The sequence below is a fragment of the Orycteropus afer genome, unplaced genomic scaffold, assembly GCF_000298275.1.
Source record: "Orycteropus afer afer isolate SDZICR_OR568_19922 unplaced genomic scaffold, OryAfe1.0 scaffold00078, whole genome shotgun sequence".
Classification (NCBI taxonomy): Eukaryota; Metazoa; Chordata; class Mammalia; order Tubulidentata; family Orycteropodidae; genus Orycteropus; species Orycteropus afer.
In genome coordinates, this window is record NW_006921665.1 from 6,869,656 (window position 1) to 6,889,044 (window position 19,389).

General features: G+C 39.8%; 1 protein-coding gene across 1 annotated transcript in view; it reads left to right on the forward strand.

Moving 5' to 3' along the window:
* Positions 1 to 1,001: 1,001 nt before the first annotated feature.
* The window catches only part of PAXBP1 (PAX3 and PAX7 binding protein 1), a 38,219-nt gene continuing 19,831 nt past the window's right edge, over positions 1,002 to 19,389 (forward strand). The window contains exons 1-7 of the mRNA XM_007941281.2: positions 1,002 to 1,341; positions 2,801 to 2,929; positions 10,064 to 10,240; positions 13,376 to 13,597; positions 15,399 to 15,502; positions 16,791 to 17,008; positions 17,513 to 17,702. Coding sequence (XP_007939472.2) covers positions 1,002 to 1,341; positions 2,801 to 2,929; positions 10,064 to 10,240; positions 13,376 to 13,597; positions 15,399 to 15,502; positions 16,791 to 17,008; positions 17,513 to 17,702 — 1,380 coding nt within the window. The remainder of the gene's footprint in view (positions 1,342 to 2,800; positions 2,930 to 10,063; positions 10,241 to 13,375; positions 13,598 to 15,398; positions 15,503 to 16,790; positions 17,009 to 17,512; positions 17,703 to 19,389) is intronic.

The window sequence follows — 19,389 nt, forward strand, 5'->3', positions numbered from 1 at the left end:
TGTGAGAGCTGGACAATGAATAAGGAAGACCGAAGAAGAGTTGATGCTTTTGAGTTGTGGTGCTGGCAAAGAATGCTGAAAGTACCATGGACTGCTAGAAGAACTAACATCTGTCCTGGAGGAAGTGCAGCCAGAATGCTCTTTGGAAACAAGAATGGCCAGACTTGTCTCACTTATTTTGGTCATGTTGTAAGAAGGGACCATTCCCTGGAGAGGGATGTCATGCTTGGTAGGATGGAGGGTCCACGAAAGAAGGGGAGGCCTTCAAAGAGATAGATTAATTAACACGTGGCTGCGATGATGGACTCAAGTATAGCAGGGAGTGTGGGGCTGGCGCGGGATTGGCGGTGTTTCGTTCTGCTGTGCATGGGGTCGCTCGCTATGAGTCGGAAACGACTGGACGGCACTTAACAACACAACAACAACAACAACTCAATAGAATTATTAATTGCCAACAATAGCAATATGTCAAGTCACAATTTCAAGAATTTTCAACTCCTAAAACTACACTTTCCCTCACCAAATTGGGCTTCTCCTCCGGCTCCTCCTCCTTTCCCCCTCCCCCCGCATTTCCCCAGCGCTTGGCGGGAGGTTTCCTCACGTGACTGCTTCGCGTAAGTGCGGAAGGCGAACTGCAGGCATACCAGTCCAGGGACCGTCGAGCTTACTCTTTCTTCTCGTCTCTATGATCCTCTCTGTGACCCGCTGGACAGTCTTCACGGGGACACCACCCAGAGTCCCAGAATTCCCTGCGACTAGTCCTCCAGGCCGCTAGTAGTCAGCACGCCGAGCTGACGTTCCCGCGAGAGGTGCGCGTCCTTCCCCAAGTACCTGAGATCGCGTGTGAGCGCGAGCGCATGCGCGCTGGGCGGCGCGCGGTAGCAGGAGGGAAGACAGAACCCCACCGGACCTCAGGGCAGTGCGCGTGCGCCGTCGGAAGCTCGGCGCTGCCGGGGCTGCGGTGTGGGAGCTGGTGTGAGACCACTGTGTGGGCAGCGGTGATGTTCCGAAAGGCCCGGCGGGTGAACGTGCGCAAGCGGAACGACTCGGAGGAGGAGGAGCGGGAGCGCGATGAGGAGCAGGAGCCGCCACCTCTGCTGCCGCTGGGCACTGGCGAAGAGTCGGGCCCCGGCGCTGGCGACAGGGGCCCCGGCGGGGAGTCAGTGCTAGCCCCGGGTCTGCCGCCGTCTTCCGCGCAGATCCCGGGTCTCGGGGCCGAGGTTGGGAGCGGCTTTCCGGGCAGCTCAGAGCTCGGCAACGGGCTGAAGCCGCGAAAGAGGCCGCGCGAGAACAAAGAGGTGCCCAGGGCCAGCCTTCTCAGCTTCCAGGACGAGGAGGAAGGTAACCGCCAGCACTGCCTCTGTGTAGCGTTTCGTGTCCCCGGACCACTTCGTTGCTACCCCTGCCCCCTCACTCACGCCCCCAGCCCCTGTACCCCGAACGGAGCTTCTTCCCGCCTGGCTGGCTGCGCTGTCTCCCCGCCTCCGGCCTTCTGCTCTGATAGGGGACTTGTTCCCGCGCTGCCACCAGCCTTTTCTTAACAACCACCCACTCTTTTTCATCATTCTCCTGTACATTTTTCACTCCTATGGGCCAGAGCTCAGTTCATTTTTTAGTTTTTAAGTCAGTCTTCCCTGTCCTGCCTCTTTTCTGCTGGGATGCCCTCCCTGATTGTTCTTGTTACCTGTCTGAACTGCGGATTACCGTGCCGACGCCTGATGGGTGCTCTATCCGGGATTCTTTGGCCAGGAAGGCCGGATGTTTGCAAAGAGGAGTAGTAGGTCTAAGATTTGAATCTTGCAGTTGCAGCCGTGGTTGTGAGTGACCTTGGGGCATTTCCTTGGAATCGCTCGCAGAACCTCAGTTTCCCCATAAAAGTAAATAGAGGTAACAGATATCTAACTTTTCTCGCCTTAATTTTTGCAAGATGAAAAGAGACAGTGTTTTTTCTTGCCTTAATTTTTGCAACAATGAAGACAGACCGTGTTACAGTAATAACGATGCAGTTTTTCTGGAACCAGGGAAGTCTGCCTGCAGTGCAATTAGATTTCTGGTCTTAAACGAACTTAAATCTTTTTTACTTCCCCACCAGGTGTAGGGTGTGTGTGTATCTATTTGTAACTCAATTCCACGTTATGAAAAAACAAATTACGACTTAGAAATCTCACTTGCGGTTGATGCGAGGTATTTTCTTGTTTTCAGTAAGGTAGACAGTTTACCCTTGGCCATTCTGTTTTTTGTTTCATTTTGTTTGATAAGTATGCAGCCATATTTTTGTTTTTAATGATTCTGGAACTGTTTGATAAAGTGGTTTGCATTTGACTTTCAAATTTTCAAATTAAATAGGTAACAACGGATACATCATCGAAACTTAAGTTTTAAAAAGTGATTTGCCCTCAGCTCAGACTTGAAAAAAATGAATATGGGTTTGTGATGAATGTAGAGTTCTTCAAACTTGACAAGTTTTGATTTTGGATATTTTGTTTCAGATTCCTTAATTTGGTGAGTGAATGCTTTTTCAGAAGCATGGTTTTTTTCCCCCTGAAAGAGATGATTGAAGAAATTCTTGTGAGGTTACTTGTTTTATTCCTTGTTAAAAATTGTCAAGTCCTCATTACTCTAGATTGGTTTATGAAGTGGACCTCAATTTTTGAGCACCTATGACATATTTGAAATAAGTTCAAATTATGTGATGATGGAAATTGACTATTTGAACAGCGCATTAGTCATGAGGAAATTAGAAGGTAAAATGTTTTCTGAAAAATGGTGCCTACAGTCTTTGTTTAATTTCTTTTTTAAGAAAATGAAGAAGTTTTCAAAGTGAAGAAATCAAGTTATAGCAAAAAGATAGTAAAATTACTTAAAAAGGAATACAAAGAAGACCTTGAGAAATCGAAGATTAAGACAGAACTCAACTCATCAGCCGACAGTAAGTACTAAACTAGTAAGATTCTTTTGAAATGATGAAATGAAACAGTTTGTTCTTTATAGGAATTGAATGGATCTCTGTTTATTGAACTGATTGAGTTATGTCTATGGAATGATAATACAGTTCTGTCATTTAATTCTAACACAAATGCATAGTAAGTGCACTTTTAAAAAGATAAAATCATTACCATTGGAATGTTTCTGTTGGAATGGCTAAAACCTATCCCTGTTTTTCCTGGTACTCTACAGACTGTTATTGAACAGAGAGAGTTTCCCACTTCAACCTAAGAGTTTTTAGATATTTTTGGTGTTATTTCCTCAGTTTAATTCTTAGAGAACTTTTAGGAATGCCCTAAGTTTAATTTTGGTAATACCCCCACTCAGCAATCTTCTCTGATATATTGATGAAGATGCCGCAGTATGAGGCATGTAGGTAGTACAGACTTCTCTCATATCCTCTTTAAACTTAAGTTTAAAAATTTTAAGCAGTATGTCTTTAGGGCAGTGGATCCATTATTTAAAGAGAAAACACATTGCTATCCAGTTGAATTTGACTCATAATGACCCTATAGAACGGCGTAGAACTGCCCAATAGGATTTCCAAGTCTGTAATCTTTACAGAAGCAGACTGTCACATCTTTCTTCTGCACAGCAGCTGATGGGTTCAAACCACCTTTCGGTTATCATCCATGCACTTAACTACTGTGCCACCAGGGCTCCTTGGATCCATTATAGCATTAGTTATTTTCATGTAAAGATTAAAAGAAACCTTTTCATTTTATGGGAGTTCTGGTGGCTTAGTGCCTAAGGCATTTGACTGCTAACCAGAAAGCTGGTGGTTCAAACCCACCAGCCGCTCCTCAGAAGGAAGGTTGGGCAATCTACTTCCGTAGTAATAATCCCTCAGGAACCCAAGGAGGGATGGCTGTGAGTCGGATCTGACTTGACGGAAGTGAATTTTGGTTTTTTTTGTTTTGTTTTTTTCATTTTATGGAATTAAAGATAGAATGTATTATGTTCCAGGTTCTCACCTACAGTCTTAATGTGAAAAAGTATGGCATTTTTATCTCTAATTTACAGTCTAGTTTACAGTAGGTTCCAAGAGCTCTGGTGGCATAGTGCCTAAGGCATTTGACAGCTAACAAGAAGGCTGGTGGGTCAAACTCACCAGCCAATCCTCGGAAGGAAGGTTGGGCAATCTACTTCCATAGTGATACTGCCTCGGAAACCTGAGGGGGCGTCTCTATGAGTCGAATCCGACTCATTGGCAGTGAGTTTGGGTTGGTTTCTGGTTACAGTAGGTTCCAGTACATTGCAAAATGTCTAATGAGTGATTCAAGGGATAGGCATATGTTTCTTTTGTTTTTGTTTTTTAAAGGAAAAGGGAGAGAATGCTTCACAGAAAAAGTGGAATTTGAGTCTAGATCTTTGATAATTAAAATTACAAGATAGGAGAGGGAAGAAATAGGGCTGTTACCAAAGATGGAAACAATTGAGGCCTTTTTGGAAAACAGCAAGTACACTTGAAAGGCCAAAGTAGATGATTTATGTAAAAGAAAGGTTTAGTGTGCAAGGTACATTTTTGACAGATTGTGAAGGCTAATTAGTATCTATCTAGTAAGGGGTTTAGAGGTGCTGTGTACCATGGCTTGCCAAGATGGTGACATGATGAATGGCTTTTTGAAACTTTAACCTGGCATTAACATAGAGTATGGATTGGTATGAGGAGAGATTAAAGGCCTAAAGCAGTTTAAGCCCAAGGGCCAGTTTTGATCCATTAATAGTGGTTTTTAAAAGGTCTCAGTTGATCAATATTCAAGTTTTTCCTGATTTGGTTGGAAAGTTATTTTAGTGCTGGGGTTGTGGGAGAAGAAAGAAAGGATTATTTGGGCAACATTCAGGGGAAGAATTGGTATATCTGATGCAAGCTATTATATTTAAAAGAAATAGTCAGATTTGAGCTTTTATGCCAGATGACTGAGAAGAATTGAGTACTATTACAAAAATAGGGAAGGTAGATTGGAGGAGGAGTATTTTTTGGGGTAACTGCCTCAGTTTTCCTAGATCTCTTAAGAGCTCTATGTACTAGGAAAGTGAGGACTGAGAAAGGGCTGTTGGCATTATTGTCATTTGCTGTTGTGGATTTAGAAATGGAAAAGTTTTTATTTGTGAGACTATCTTCGTGACTTGCTTCTGCCTTTCACCCCCACAGAATTCTAATATTCCGCTTACCAGAGAACTCAATTCATGTCCTCCCCACAGGTGAATCACTTGTATTATAGGTGTTGTTGTTTGCCGTCGAGTCGGCCCCGACTCATAGCGACCCCTCCTTGGGTTTCCGAGGCAGTATCACTACGGAAGTAGGATTGCCCAACCTTCCTTCCGAGGAGTGGCTGGTGGGTTTGAACCTCCAGCCTTCTGGTGAGCAGTCAAGTGCCTTAGGCACTATGCTACCAGAGCTCCTTTGGTAGGTAGGTATTATAGGTATGTAGTCATTATTCCTGGAATTATGGTGCTTTGTAGCTCTTTCATTAATCTCACTCAGAATCCAGAAGAACTCTTTCTACCTCCAATACTCCTTAGATAGGCAGAGGGATGTATTAACTTTAAAACAAGGGTAGTATTGAATGAGAAAGCCTATTTTTATAACATTCCTAAAATGAGTTCACTCTTAAACAAATATAAGTGGAAGTAGTCAATAAATAGTTGGAGATGTAGATTAAGTGTGGTGCTTACAGAGGTAACAATTAAAACCAAAAGTGAATGGAATTGATGAGGAAGCAGCATAAAGGAAAAATTACAGAGGGCTGAGACTTACACTCTAATCAAGCCACATAGAGAAGAGGCTTCACCAAAAGAGAGAAAAGAATCAGAAAGTTCAAAGGAGGGAAGTTTCAAGAAGATGATGGTCAGTTAAAACAGGAAAGGTCAGGAAAAGTGAGGATCAGGAGGGGCTCTTGGCAGAGCTGCTTGAATTTTCTCTGGAGGAGGCATCTGGAAGAAGGGAGTAGTAGTTTGCTGGCTAAGTTCTGTGCCCACAGGGTTTCAGCTACTCAGAGAAAGAAATGCCTTTTGCTAAATTGCTTAGCGATACTGTGTAAAATAGCTGTGGCAGCATCCAACACGTTAAATTGGTGAGCTTAGACTGGGAGAGATCAAAAGTCGTTTGCCAGGATTAAGGCACACAAGTTGGTAAGGAAATAGAAGGCCACAGGACCACATTGCTTCTTTGGGAAGTTTGGCTAAGAAAAGAGAAACAGGACAATAGCCAGAGGGACCAAAACGAAGTTCTTTTGATAAAAAGGAAGCCTGTATCTCTGTGTTGACAGAGGGGAGAAACCAGTGGAGAGAACTTAAGACAGATCTTAAGGCAAAGCGTTAATTGTGAGAGCAAGATTCCTGATGTAAAAGTAAATGAAATTTAGGGCATCAGTGGAGCCTTACAAAAGACTTTCTCTGTTGAGATGTGACTGCTAAAGCAAAATTCACCTGTCAATTCACTCAGTCACAAGCAAGTACTTGTGAACTTAATGAAACATTGAATCTTTTAAACTGCAGAAATCATCTCAACATATCTGATCTAGTATACCTTTTGCAGTTCTGTTTTCAGTCTATTAAAAGCCATTGCTTCCATGTGTGTTTAGAGTAGAAGGAAATAGGAAGCTTTTTACTGTCTAACTGTTGTTGTTGTTATGTGCCATCAAGTTGGCCTCGACTCATAGCGACTCCTCCTTGGGTTTCTGAGGCAGTATTACTACAGAAGTAGAATGTCTAACTAGACATCTGATAAAGCAGGTTTTAAAATTTCATAGCCCCAGCACTTGAGAAGGAAGTCTATGGCTAAAGACATAGGATGGCAAATGAAAAAAAAATTGAAAAGCCTTGACCTAAAGCTTCTCAGTTGTTAGGTGCTGTCGACTCAGTACTAAACACTTTACAGTAATGGTAAGTGAAAAATTTGAGATACAAAAGTACGTATATAGAATGGCCATCATTGCTGTTGTTAGGTGTTATGACTCAGTTCCAACTCACAGTGACCCTGTGTGCAACAGAACAAAATACTTGTGGTCTTGTGCTGTTATTGTAGTCGTTGCTGTTTGATCCCATTGTTGCAGCCAGTGTCAGTCCAACTAGCTAAGAGTCTTCCTCTTTTTCACCGACCCTCTGCTTTACTGAGCATAATGTCTTTGTCCAGGGACTGGTCCTTCTTTATAACATGTCCCATGTATGTGAGACAATGTCTCACCATCTTCACATCTAAGGAGCATCTTGGCTGTATTTCTTCCAAGACAGATTGTTCATTTTTATGGCAGTCCATCATATATATTCAATATTGTTTGCCAGCCCTATAATTGAAATACATCACTTCTTCAGCCGGAATCCTTATTCATTGTCTAGCTTTCACATGCATAGGAGGCAATTGAAAATACCATGGCTTGGATTAGTGCACCTTAGACATCAAGGTGACATCTTTGCTTTTTAATACTTTAAAGAAGTCTTTTACCTCACATTTGCCCAATGCAATATGTCATTTGATTTCTTAACTCTTGTTTCCATGGGCGTTGGTTGTAGAGCCAAGTAAAATGAAATCCTAGACAACTTCATTATTTTCTCTGTTTACCATGATGCTTATTGGTCCAGTTGGGAGGATTTTCTTTACGTTGAAGTGTAGTCCATATTGAAAGCTGTAGTCTTTGATCTTCATCAGTAAGTGTTTTAAGTCCTCTTTGTTTCCAGCAAGCAGAGTTCTGTCATATAGTCCAGCTTCTCCATCTGCTCAGTATACAGATTGAATAGATATGGTGAAGGATACAGCCCTGACACTTCCTGATTTTAAGCCATTCAGTATCCCCTTGTTCTTTTCGAACATAGACCTCTTGGTCTATGTACAGCTTCCACATGAGCACCATTAAGTGTTCTGGAATTCCCATTCTTCACAATGTTACCCATTATTTGTTATGATCTACACAGTAGAATGCCTTTGTATAGTCAATAAAACACAGGTAAACATCTTTCTGATAGTCTCTGCTTTCAGCCAAGATCCATTTGACATCAGCGATGATATTCCTCCTTCCACATCCTCTTCTGAATCCGGCTTGACTTTCGGGCAGTTCCCTGTTGATCTACTATTTTTGAATTATCTTTAGCATAATTTTACTTGCATGTGATATTAATGATATTGTTTGATAATATCTACGTTCTGCTGGGTCACCTTTCTTTGGAATGGGCATGAATATGGATCTCTTCAGTCAGTTGGCCATATAGCTGTCTTCCAAATTTCTAGGCATAGACAAGTGAGTGCTTTCAGCACTCTGCATCTCTTTGTTGAAATATCTCAATTAGTATTCAGTCAGTTCCTGGAATTTTGTTTTTGCCCAATGCCTTCAGTGTAGTTGGACTTCTTCCTTCAGTACATTGGTTCTTGATCATATGATGTCTCCTGAAATGTTGAACATTGACCAATTCTTTTTAGTTCAGTGAGTCTATCTCTTCCATCTTCTCTTGATGCTTCCTTTGTTTTTCAATATCTTGCCTATATAGTCCTTCAGTTTTGCAACTCAAGACTTGAATTTTTTCTTCAGTTCTTTCAGCCTGGGAAATTCCAAGTGTGTTCTTTCCTTTTGGTTTTGTAACTCCAAGTCTTTGCACATTTCGTTGTAATAGTTTACATTATCTTCAAGAACCACCCTTTGAAATCTTTTAAGTTCTTCATCATTTCTATTTGCTTTAGCTATGCTATATTCAAGAGGAAAGTATCAGAGTCTGTTCTGACATCCATTTGGTCTTTTTTTTCTTTCTTGTCTTTTTAATAACCTTTTGCGTATTTTATATATGATGTCTTTAATGTCATCCCACAACTCATCTCATCTTCTGTCATTAGTGTTCAGTGAGTCAAATCTGTTCTTGAGATGGTCTCTAAATTCAGGTGGAATATACTTAGGGTTGGACTTAGGCTCTCACTTCTCAGTCATGTTTAAAAAGTGAGACATGATGGTATTATGTCTGGAAATTTTATTTGGGGGAGGAGATAAATGATGTTTTGTGAAGAGTGGAGAGCATTAGAAGCACTTTTTGGGATGGGAACATACTAGGAAACAGTAGAAGAATATCTTTTATATTTAGAATAAACATTTGCTTTACTCTTTTGTCATTCCTGTTATGTGCATCAGGGTACTTTAATGTTCAGAACACTTTGATTTTCTGGAAACAATACCTGGGAGAGAGGCACTATTTAGTTATAACTCATTCCCACTGAGTCTGTTCCAAGTGATAGTAATTCTATAGGACAGAGTAGAACTATACCATAGGGTTTCTTAGGCTGGAAGCAGACAGCTACATCTTTCTTCCACGGAGCAGTTGATAGGCTCAAACCACTGTCCTTTTGCTTAGCAGCTGAGAGCTTTACCACTGTGCCACCAGTGCTCCTATTATTTAGTTAGAAATAGTGTAAAACAGGAGCTTTTATCAAAAGACACAGTGGTACCTGCTGGAACCCTGTGGCAGGAAAACAGCCTTGAAACAGGCCTCAGGAACAGACTGGACTGAGGATGAGCAAGATCTCTTTTTTGTGTACATAACAGAATGTGGCCACTCCACATCTCCTCCCTTTTTTTACATGTGGTTCTTATGCCACCTGGTCTCTAACTTGTCTCTCTGCCCCAAGTCCAGATTTGCAGAAAGAGACTCAGATTGTCTCTACTTGGGTCAGAAATCTACTGTATACATTCAGTCATGGCTTTACAGTGTAAATGTGACTGTCTAGGACTCACCCCTTTGGATGATGGGTGAGAAGTGGTTGTGAGCTGAAATCATACACCATAAGGTATCCCATTACAGAGAGATTTATCTGGTTTATAAACATAACTTTGTTTTTGTCAGAGATCTGCCTTAAGTGGGTTTAGAACATAATAAAATACTGACATAAAATGAAATAATGCATGAAAGAGATACAAGGGATTGAGTAGGGCCCCAAATGTATTCCTCTGTCCCCTTTTCCCCCCCTTCTGGTTATGTTTATTGTTGCAATAGTTTATTTTCATGCATCAACATTTGAGTTTTTTATGAACAAAGTAAATCAAGCTTTAGTGAAGTGAGTCCAATCTATCTTAATTAATTACTTTTTTCAAATATTTAGATGAAGAACCTTTGGACAAAACAGGGCATCTTAAGGATCCAAATCAGGAAGATGGAGTGATTATTAGTGAACATGGTGAAGATGAAATGGATATGGAAAGTGAGAAGGAGGAAGAAAAGCCAAAGGCTGGTGGAGCCTTTTCAAATGCTTTATCTTCTTTGAATGTTCTCCGTCCAGGTAGGTACTTGGAACTCAAAACATTTCTCACAACTGAAATAAGCCCTCAGGAAGGGCTGTCTTTAGATTTCATTGTTAAGGGAGAGAGCTAAGTGGTATTTTTCATTATGCTAGCCCTGTGTTGAACTCAGGTGTTTACATTTGCATGTACAGAAAATGGGATAACTAGAAGCTTTCCAGCTTTCTCAGATTTATTCACAGATAGGCAATTTTGTTTTCAATGCAAATAGACTTTCAAGTAAATGTGCAAAATAAACTAAAGGTTTTTTTTTTCCAAATAAGACTGGTACTCTTTTCCATAAATTTTTTTTCAGAACCGCTACTGAGAAGCAAAACTAACTGCTGTTTTATGTGCACACTTTCTTCCTTCACTAGAGGAAATAGTTTGTAAATCTGTACATTGGCTAATCAGCTCTTGAATAGCCAAATGTAATTATGAGGAAGTACCATTTAATTTGTTACATTTATAAAATTTAAAAAAAAACAAACACTGCTTTGGTATGTCACTAGTAACAGTTGGCACAGTCTTCATGTAAAGCTGTTTGCTAATATGAATTAATGGATTTCAAAATATTCTTACCTGTTGACTCTAATTTCATTTCTAGAAATTAATTCTGAGGATACGGTGCTTTTATAACATTTCTTGTAATGGGCAAAATTTAGAAAAGGTGTCTAGCAGGAGGGGAATGGTTTAGTAAATTAAGGTCTGTTTGCTTGATGGGATATTGCATAGCTGCTGTTCTGGTTACCTAGTGCTGCTCTGACAAGAATATACCACAGATGGGATGGCCTTAACAAACAGGAGTTTATTCTCTTACAGTTTGGAGGCTTTAAGTCCAAATTCAAAGTGCAAGACTCTAGGGGCTGAGTGAAAGCCCGTCAACCTTGGGCTTCAGCTCTGCCCCCTGCGCTCATCCAGTTGAAGCTGGAGGCTTTTCTTTACTCAGACAGCTGCTGGCTGCTGAGGCTGCCAAGCCAAAGGTTGACAAGTAAAGAGGCACAGTCCTGATGTTATCAAACCACATGACAGGCCAATAATTCGAGTCCATTGCAAGTCCCAGGGTCAGCAGAGCATGGCAGGCTGCTGAGCAATGACACGGCTACATGGAGGGTTCAGGCATGCCATAAACTAGAGACCAGTCCCAAAGCTGCTACTTATGTATGAGAAGCAAACCACATCCCAAAGGCAGCTACTCAGCTTCTCACAGTAGATTCCACCATGGAATTGATTACCAGTCTCCTCATAGGGATTACTACATCCAGCTGCCCAGCCACTCAACCAAGCCTAGCCAAGTTGACACAAATGTAACCACCACAGCTGTAAAATAACAGACAAGTAATCTGGTAGCATAGTGCCTAAGACACTTGACTGCTAACCAGAAGGCTGGCAGTTCAAACCCACCAGCCACTCCTCGGAAGGAAGGTTGGGCAATCCTACTTCCGTAGTGATACTGCCTCAGAAACCCAAGGAGGGGTTGCTATGAGTCGGGGGGTGACTCGACGGCAAATAACAACAACAAGATGACAGTAGTTTTTACTGTAGGGAAAAGAGTTTATTGTGAATAAATTATGCTTTATCTGTTCAGTCATTTCATGTTACTATGGACCACAACATGGAAAAAACCTTACTATGATTTAATATAAAGAAAAATTAGATACAGAATTCAATATGTTTATAGATAAACCAAAAACAATATTTGTGAGAGAAATACCCTCTCACATATTATCATATTATAAGTCTAATAATGCTTTTTTAGGGTCATGAGATGGTGGGTGACTTTTGCTTTTATCTGTTTTCCAGTTGTTATCTGCTTATTGGAAGACTGATAAAACAAAAGTGAAAATGGTTTAATTGTTTTTGTTTATTTAATAAGGAAAAAAAAAATCCACTAAAGTACAACTGATTTGGTAGCTTTTCTTTCCCCTTATCCCTCCCTTCACTCTTTCTCATACGTATTACTGTTACATATTTCTGTGACTTTTAGTTTCCATTTAAATGGAATTAAAAATGAATCAGCTATTTCCATACCTAATTTTTTTCTCTTGTTTGTAATTACTAAATTTAAAGACCATTAAACATACCGAACTCCCCGCCCCCCAATTATTTTGTGATTTGGGTCAAAGTTTACAGATTAAATGTACTTTCCATACATCAGCTCACATATACTTTTTCTCATGACATGACTACAATTTCCTGCAATAGAACAGCTCCCCTTTCACTCCCTAAAGTTACATCTTCCATGTCCTTCCCTTCCATACACCTGCCTCCTGGCTGTCTCTCTGTGCATACACAGCTCTTTTATTCTCCCATGACTGATCTCTCCAAGGAGTGTATCTACCTATTGTAAATGTTCAGCTCATATGCCTGTTTTTTGTTTGGCTGGAAGCCACCAGAGTGGGTTCAATTCCCGACCTAAAGGGCAACTAGGGGGCTATAGTCTCGGTGGTTCCATCAGACTGTATCAGACCAGCAAACCTAGTGCCCACCCCCACCCCCCAACGATTTTGAGTTTTGTTCCACACTGTTCTCCCATTCTGTCCAGGATCTCCTACAGAGATCTCCCTCCAAGTGGCTGACAGTGTAAACATTTTTAAAACAACTTCATTGAATCATGAGATGTGCCTATTTTAAGTACACCATTTGATGCTTTTCAGTAATTTCACTGAGTAGTACAATCATCAGGAGGGAGCTCTGGTAGCATAGTGGCTAAAGCACTTGACTGCTAACCAGAAGGCTGGCGGTTCAAACCCACCAGCCACTCCTCGGAAGGAAGGTTGGGCAATTCTACTTCCGTAGTGAGACTGCCTCGGAAACCCAAGGAGGGGTCGCTATGAGTCGGGGCCGACTCGATGGCACATAACAACAACAACAACAGTACAACCATCACTATAAATCTGTGTTAGATATTTTTATTCTCCTAATAATAAACATATCAGATTTAATTTTAAAATTTTTTAAAAAAATCAGCTGGACTGCAGGTACAGTTTGAGAAAGGGTACCAGCAGCAAACATAGAGCATCGCGATGATAAGGTTATCTTGATGAGATTATTTTATCCTTCATGTTTTCAAAGAAACAGAAAATTTATATCTTAGTACTGCCATATTTTATAATTCTCTTACTGTTTATTTCCAGGAGAAATTCCAGATGCAGCTTTTATACATGCTGCGAGGAAAAAGCGTCAGATGGCCCGGGAATTGGGAGATTTCACTCCTCATGATAATGAGCCTGGTAAAGGCCGCCTTGTTAGGGAAGATGAGAATGATGCTAGTGATGATGAAGATGATGATGAGAAGCGACGGATAGTTTTTTCTGTGAAAGAAAAGTCTCAAAGACAAAAAATCGCTGAGGAAATAGGTAACATAATTTTAAATGATAATAAGCTCACTGCATTGCTTTTAATGTGGTTTGATACTACCTGCGATCCCCAGGTTACCAATGAGATCAGTTCCTAACTGTGTCATTAAGAATATGTAGGTCAGTCGGAACAGTTGCTTATGCTTCTATTCAGCCTTATAAGAAAAGGCTGAAAGGTGCACATGCAGCAAGTGAAGGTGACTGTGACAAAAAAATCTGTTGTAAGGGTGGTTCACTTGCTTCAGACCAAACCAAACCCACTGCCATCGAGTTGATTCCAACACAAAGCGACCCCTGTTGGGTTTCCAAGGCTATAAATCTTTATTAAAGTAGATTGCCTTATCTTCTTCCCATGGAGCAGCTGGTGGGTTTGAACCACTGACCTTCTGGTTAGCAGCCAAGTGCCTTACCCACTATACCCCCAAGGCTCTTTATAGTGACCCTGTGTGTCAGACTAAAGCTGTCCCATAAGGGTTCCTAGGTTGTAAATCTTTATGGAAGGAAATTGCCTCATCTTTCTCTTGTGGAGTGCTGGTGAGTTCAAACTGTCCACTTTCTGGTTATCAGCCAAATACTTAAACCACTGAACCATCATTTTAAAAAAAAAAAAAAAGAGTTAAACTCACTGCTGTCCAATCAATTGCGACTCATAGCAATCCCTCCTCCTTGGGTTTCAGAGGCAGTATCTCTATGGAAGTGGATTGCCCAGTCTTCCTTCCCAGGAGTGGCTGGTGGGTTTGAATTGCCAGCCTTCTGGTTAGTAGTCAAATGCTTTAGGCACTAAGCCACCAGAGGTCCCACTGTTTTAATGTTATGTAAATTTGCTCTCATTTTGAAGAAATTAGGAGCACTGTACTACCACCAGAGGGCCTAATTTCTTCAAAGTGAGAGTAAATTTACATAACATTAAAACAGAGCTTCAAAGGTGATAGGAGCTCAATCTAGAGATACTGCCTTGGAAACCCAAGGAGGGGTTGCTGTGAGTCGCAGTTGGCTTGAGGGCGGTGAGTTTGTTTCCTTTGGTCAAAGGTGATGACCAGCCATGTCACTTTAAATATGTGTGGCTCTCCCTCATCCTACCAGGACAGTCTCATGCATCAGACTCCTGAAAGAGCTCACTACCCCTCTTCCAAGTCTCCCATTCCAGGGCTTTTGCCATAATTTTTCCTGTTCTGGTTAGTATTCTGGATCACCTGAATTGTAAGAATTCTATTCTGTTCCTGTTTCACTTTGTCAGCCATGACAAACCAGTTCATAGCCCTGCATTAAAGGGCGAGTAAGAGTTGTCCATAAGGTGGATGTTGGTAACTTGGGGACTGCTTGTGTATTAAAAAAAAATACCTGCACTTATTTTTTTAACTGTTTTATGTTAGAGGACTGTTCTTGCTTGAGTACAAGTGTCTCAATGGACTTTAGGAACTATAATTATGATGGCTAATGTATATTAAGGGTGCCTAGTACTATGCTAAGCAATTTACATGTATAAATTTATATAATCCTCACAACATTCTTGGGAAACATTAGGTTTTATTCTTCCCTTTGTTTAAGTCAAATCTTACGGTTATGAGGAAAGCTGCCTAAGGTTTTAACCAATGCATTAAGCTGCCTTTAGCTTCAGGGAATACTCTAAGACAAGCAAGTTAGGAGTATGAAATGACAGAGAAAAAATTATAATAAACATTTTATTTTTAGTAAGCTTGAGTTAATATCAATAGTTTTGTTTAATTATTGTACAATAATAGCAAGATAGCATCCTGTCCTTTTCCTAGTATTTACTTGTCTTTGCTGCTTACATTTACAGGTATTGAAGGGAGCGATGATGATGCTTTAGTAACTGGGGAACAAGATGAAGAGCTCAGCCGATGGGAACAGGAACAGATAAGAAAAGGAATTAATATCCCTCAGGTAAGAATTAAGAAGTAAATTTTAAAAACAAAAAAGCTTTTTGTCTATCTTGTTAAACTGAAAACATGATATATAGAACTTTTGTCATTCATCCAAGTAACATAGTCAAGAAAATCACAGGGTAAGATGTCTAGTGGACTTTTATAGACTCTATTATATTTTGCTCTTTATAGTCAGAATGATGGAAGAATTTATAGTTCCTTAGGTCATTGTTTCTCAGTGTGGCCTGCAGAGCAGTAGACTCAGCATTACGTGAGAACTTACAGAAATGTGAATTTTGAGGCCTCACCCCAGAGCTGCTGAATCAGAAACTCTGGGGAGTGGGGCCCAGCAACCTGTTTAGCAAGCCCTCCAGATGATCCTGATGCCCACTAAAGTTTGAGGACCACTGCTTTGGATAAAATGTTTTTTCCCCCCTGTATAACTTATTTTTTTCTGACCTTCAAAATTATTTTATAGGAGATGGTTTCTCAGTAATGCAAAAACTTACTGAGATAGGTGAAAAATATTTTCCTAAATAGTTGTAACAATGTTTTATAGATGTAAGTGGTATAGTGGAAAAGATTACATACCTATAAACTTTTTGTAGTAATGTTTTGGGGCAAACTTTTACTTGCCCTTATGTTCAGAAAAAAGGGCGTAATAGGCAAAATCCTGGACTCCAGGTGTCAGGCGTCATAGATTGTAATCGCTTGTCCCTTTATTCTGTGACCACAGGTAAGTCATTTATCCTCTTCCAGTGATAAAATGGTGTTTAATTACGTTTAGTATTCCTTTTAACACTAAACATGTTACTGTATTTCTTGAAAATTATTAAATTTAGTGATAGCATCAAGAGATAGCACATTCATCCAAACCTCCTTTTGTTTGATTTTGAAGAACTCTACAGTTATTTGTTTTCATTTAATTATACTGTAAAGGTAGTCCTTGGATTATGAATGAGTTCTATCTAAGTCTGTTTTTAAATGAAATCTGTACATAAGTCGGAATAGTTAAGTATAGTTTGTATCTATCTAACGTTTGTCTTAGGATATAGTATATCTTTCTGTGAATGAACAATATTAAAGATAGTTCAGATACACTGAAACATCTTTAACATAATAATACAGTAATAATGTTTTCATGTGCGAAGCAAAGTACCTGTTCGTTATTAAGAACCATTGTATTTATCTTGAATTTTTAATATAGTAGACTTTACTGGGGTTGGTTCGTAACTATAGGCTGTATGTAAGTTGGACATTTGAAGTTTTTGCTAGTAGTTTTCATACATATCCCATTTCTTTTCTAGGTTCAAGCAAGTCAACCCACTGAAGTGAATATGTACTACCAAAACACTTACCAGACAATGCCTTATGGTTCATCCTATGGCATTCCTTATAGTTACACGGCCTATGGATCATCAGATGCCAAATCTCAAAAAACAGATAATACAGTCCCTTTCAAAACTCCCAGTAATGAGATGACTCCCGTTACTATTGATTTGGTAAAGAAACAGCTTAAAGACAGGTAGGGCAGATCAACTTCTTAAAGACCTGTCCACTAGCTTTCTGTTCCCTCAGGCAACTTATAGTCTGGGGTAGCAGATGCAGAATATCAGCAAAGAAGATTCACTGGCCCATCTTCAAAAGCTAAACAGAAGATGACTTCATACTTTGTTCTGCTACCTTCTTGGATTACTTCTGTGGAAGCCACGAAAAGTTATTTAAAAAAAAAAAAAAAAAATGCCACTCCATGATGAAGACAGTTCTGAGTTTGCAACTCTTGGACTCTGAAACAATGTAGTCAAGATATGGGGGGAAAGCAGAACAGTGAGATTTTGTTTAGCCTGCCAAATAACTTTTTATGAAGTCTGTATACTGCCATTTTTGAGCAGTACAGATGAAAAGATGCCATTCCAAGTATTTTGTATTATAATATTGGAACTAAATGCATTACTATAATTTGCAGAGTCCTAACAGCATAGACTTTTTGGATGTAAATGTGTTATATTTATCCTTTTGTGTTCTTAAGGTTGGATTCCATGAAAGAATTGCATAAAACAAATCGACAGCAGCATGAGAAACATCTGCAAAGCCGAGTGGACTCTACCAGGGCTATTGAGAGATTAGAAGGGTCTTCTGGGGGTATTGGTGAACGGTATAAATTTTTGCAAGAAATGCGAGGGTATGTCCAAGACTTGCTTGAGTGTTTCAGTGAAAAGGTAAGAATGCAAAAATATTAATCTCTTTGAATAAAGCAAAATTAGGGAGGTTTAGATGGCCTTGTGTAGAACATTTCTGTGTTTCTCAGAAAATATCTACTGAATTCAACTTTAGAGTGATGCAAAGTCATGCTTCCTTTTCTTCACTTCATTAGTGGCAATAATACCTCAAAGCACGTTTTGATAAGACTTGGCAAGTGTTGCCTTGACATAATGGTAGATTATTGGTCTTCCCTGAATTATTAGAAAATTATAGACTTATCTGATGCAATTTTCTTTTTTATAGTTCAGGTCTAACCTTAAACTCCTTATACAAGTAATTTCAAAAATATGCATAAAGTAGCAAAATTTTCTTAGTGCTTTTTTTTACCCTAGATAGAGTTGGTCACTGTTGCTGCTAATTGTTTTTACTTAAGTAAGCCTGTGCTTCATCCATTTCAGAAACCATTCATTGGACTTAATTTCTTATAAGATCTCATTTCTTCCAAGTTCATTTTTTTAGTGTGGTAGTCAATTTCTAAAGTTTTTTGCATTCTATTTTACCATTGTTTGTACTTTTAAAATTAGTTACAAATAGAATCCTTTTTCTTCACAAATGGCCTCTTATTGTTTGATGCAGTGGTTTATAAACATTCATGTACTTTTCAGTTTTATCTTTTTAAAAAAATTAAAATCATGGTCTTTGAACATCTTGTCCCTAAACTTTAAAGTAATAAGAATTGAAAGGTATACTTTCTTTTATCATTGGCTGTGTGGATTAGCATAGAATCTGTGAGCATATAGTATGGTTAAGTGAATATTTAAACTTTGTAATTATCACTGTTGGCTGTTTTCAGTACCTTAAAATCTAAGATTGGCAAAAGAACGCTGTCGGACTTTGTTCCTAATGAGTCTTCATTGTTCCAGGCAGTCTAGGCCGAGACAGCATTTATCATGTTTTGTTTATAGGATTATATTCTTATCCTTATAACCTGGCTTCTGGAGAAGCAACTATAGTGTGAGCTTTGATATCCCGGTGGCATATCAGTGGCTTAGGGGGCCAAATACAGGGATAGGGCAGAAGCATAGGCTTGACTGTTCCTCTGTGTGTGGAGGATGAGAGAGGAGTGTGCTAGAGTCAAGATGCAAAGTGGGACGTAATGTGTCAGAGCTGATGGTGGTGATTCTTCTGGTAAAGCCATTCTGAGCTGGGCGTGATGGGGGCTACTCTGGTAACCTTTTATAATTAGAGATAGGATCTTTGTCTCAGACCATACTCTAAGTGAGAATCATCCCTGTTGATTTTGTCTCTTGAAATTTCTTGAAATTTTTTTCTTGAAGTTGGCCTTTGCATTGGAACTTACTTGAATAAACTTATACACTAGTCATTGTGAACACATAACTGGAAAAAAAACGATGGTAATGATCAACTATAGTATTAAACATAAAAAACAACCCATCTCCTTCGAGTTGATTCTGATTCATAGTGACCCTATCGTATACCATTCTTAAATTGAGATTAGGGCATCTAGTTCTTATAGTTACTTACTACTTAAAAATAATTGTTAATTACTGTTAATACTTTGAGAAGCCCTGGTGTCAATAGTGGTTAAAGCATTCACCTGTTAACCAAAAGATTGGTGGTTCGAACCCACCACCTCCTCCACAGGAGAAGGATAGGGCATTCTGCTTCCATAAAGATTTACAG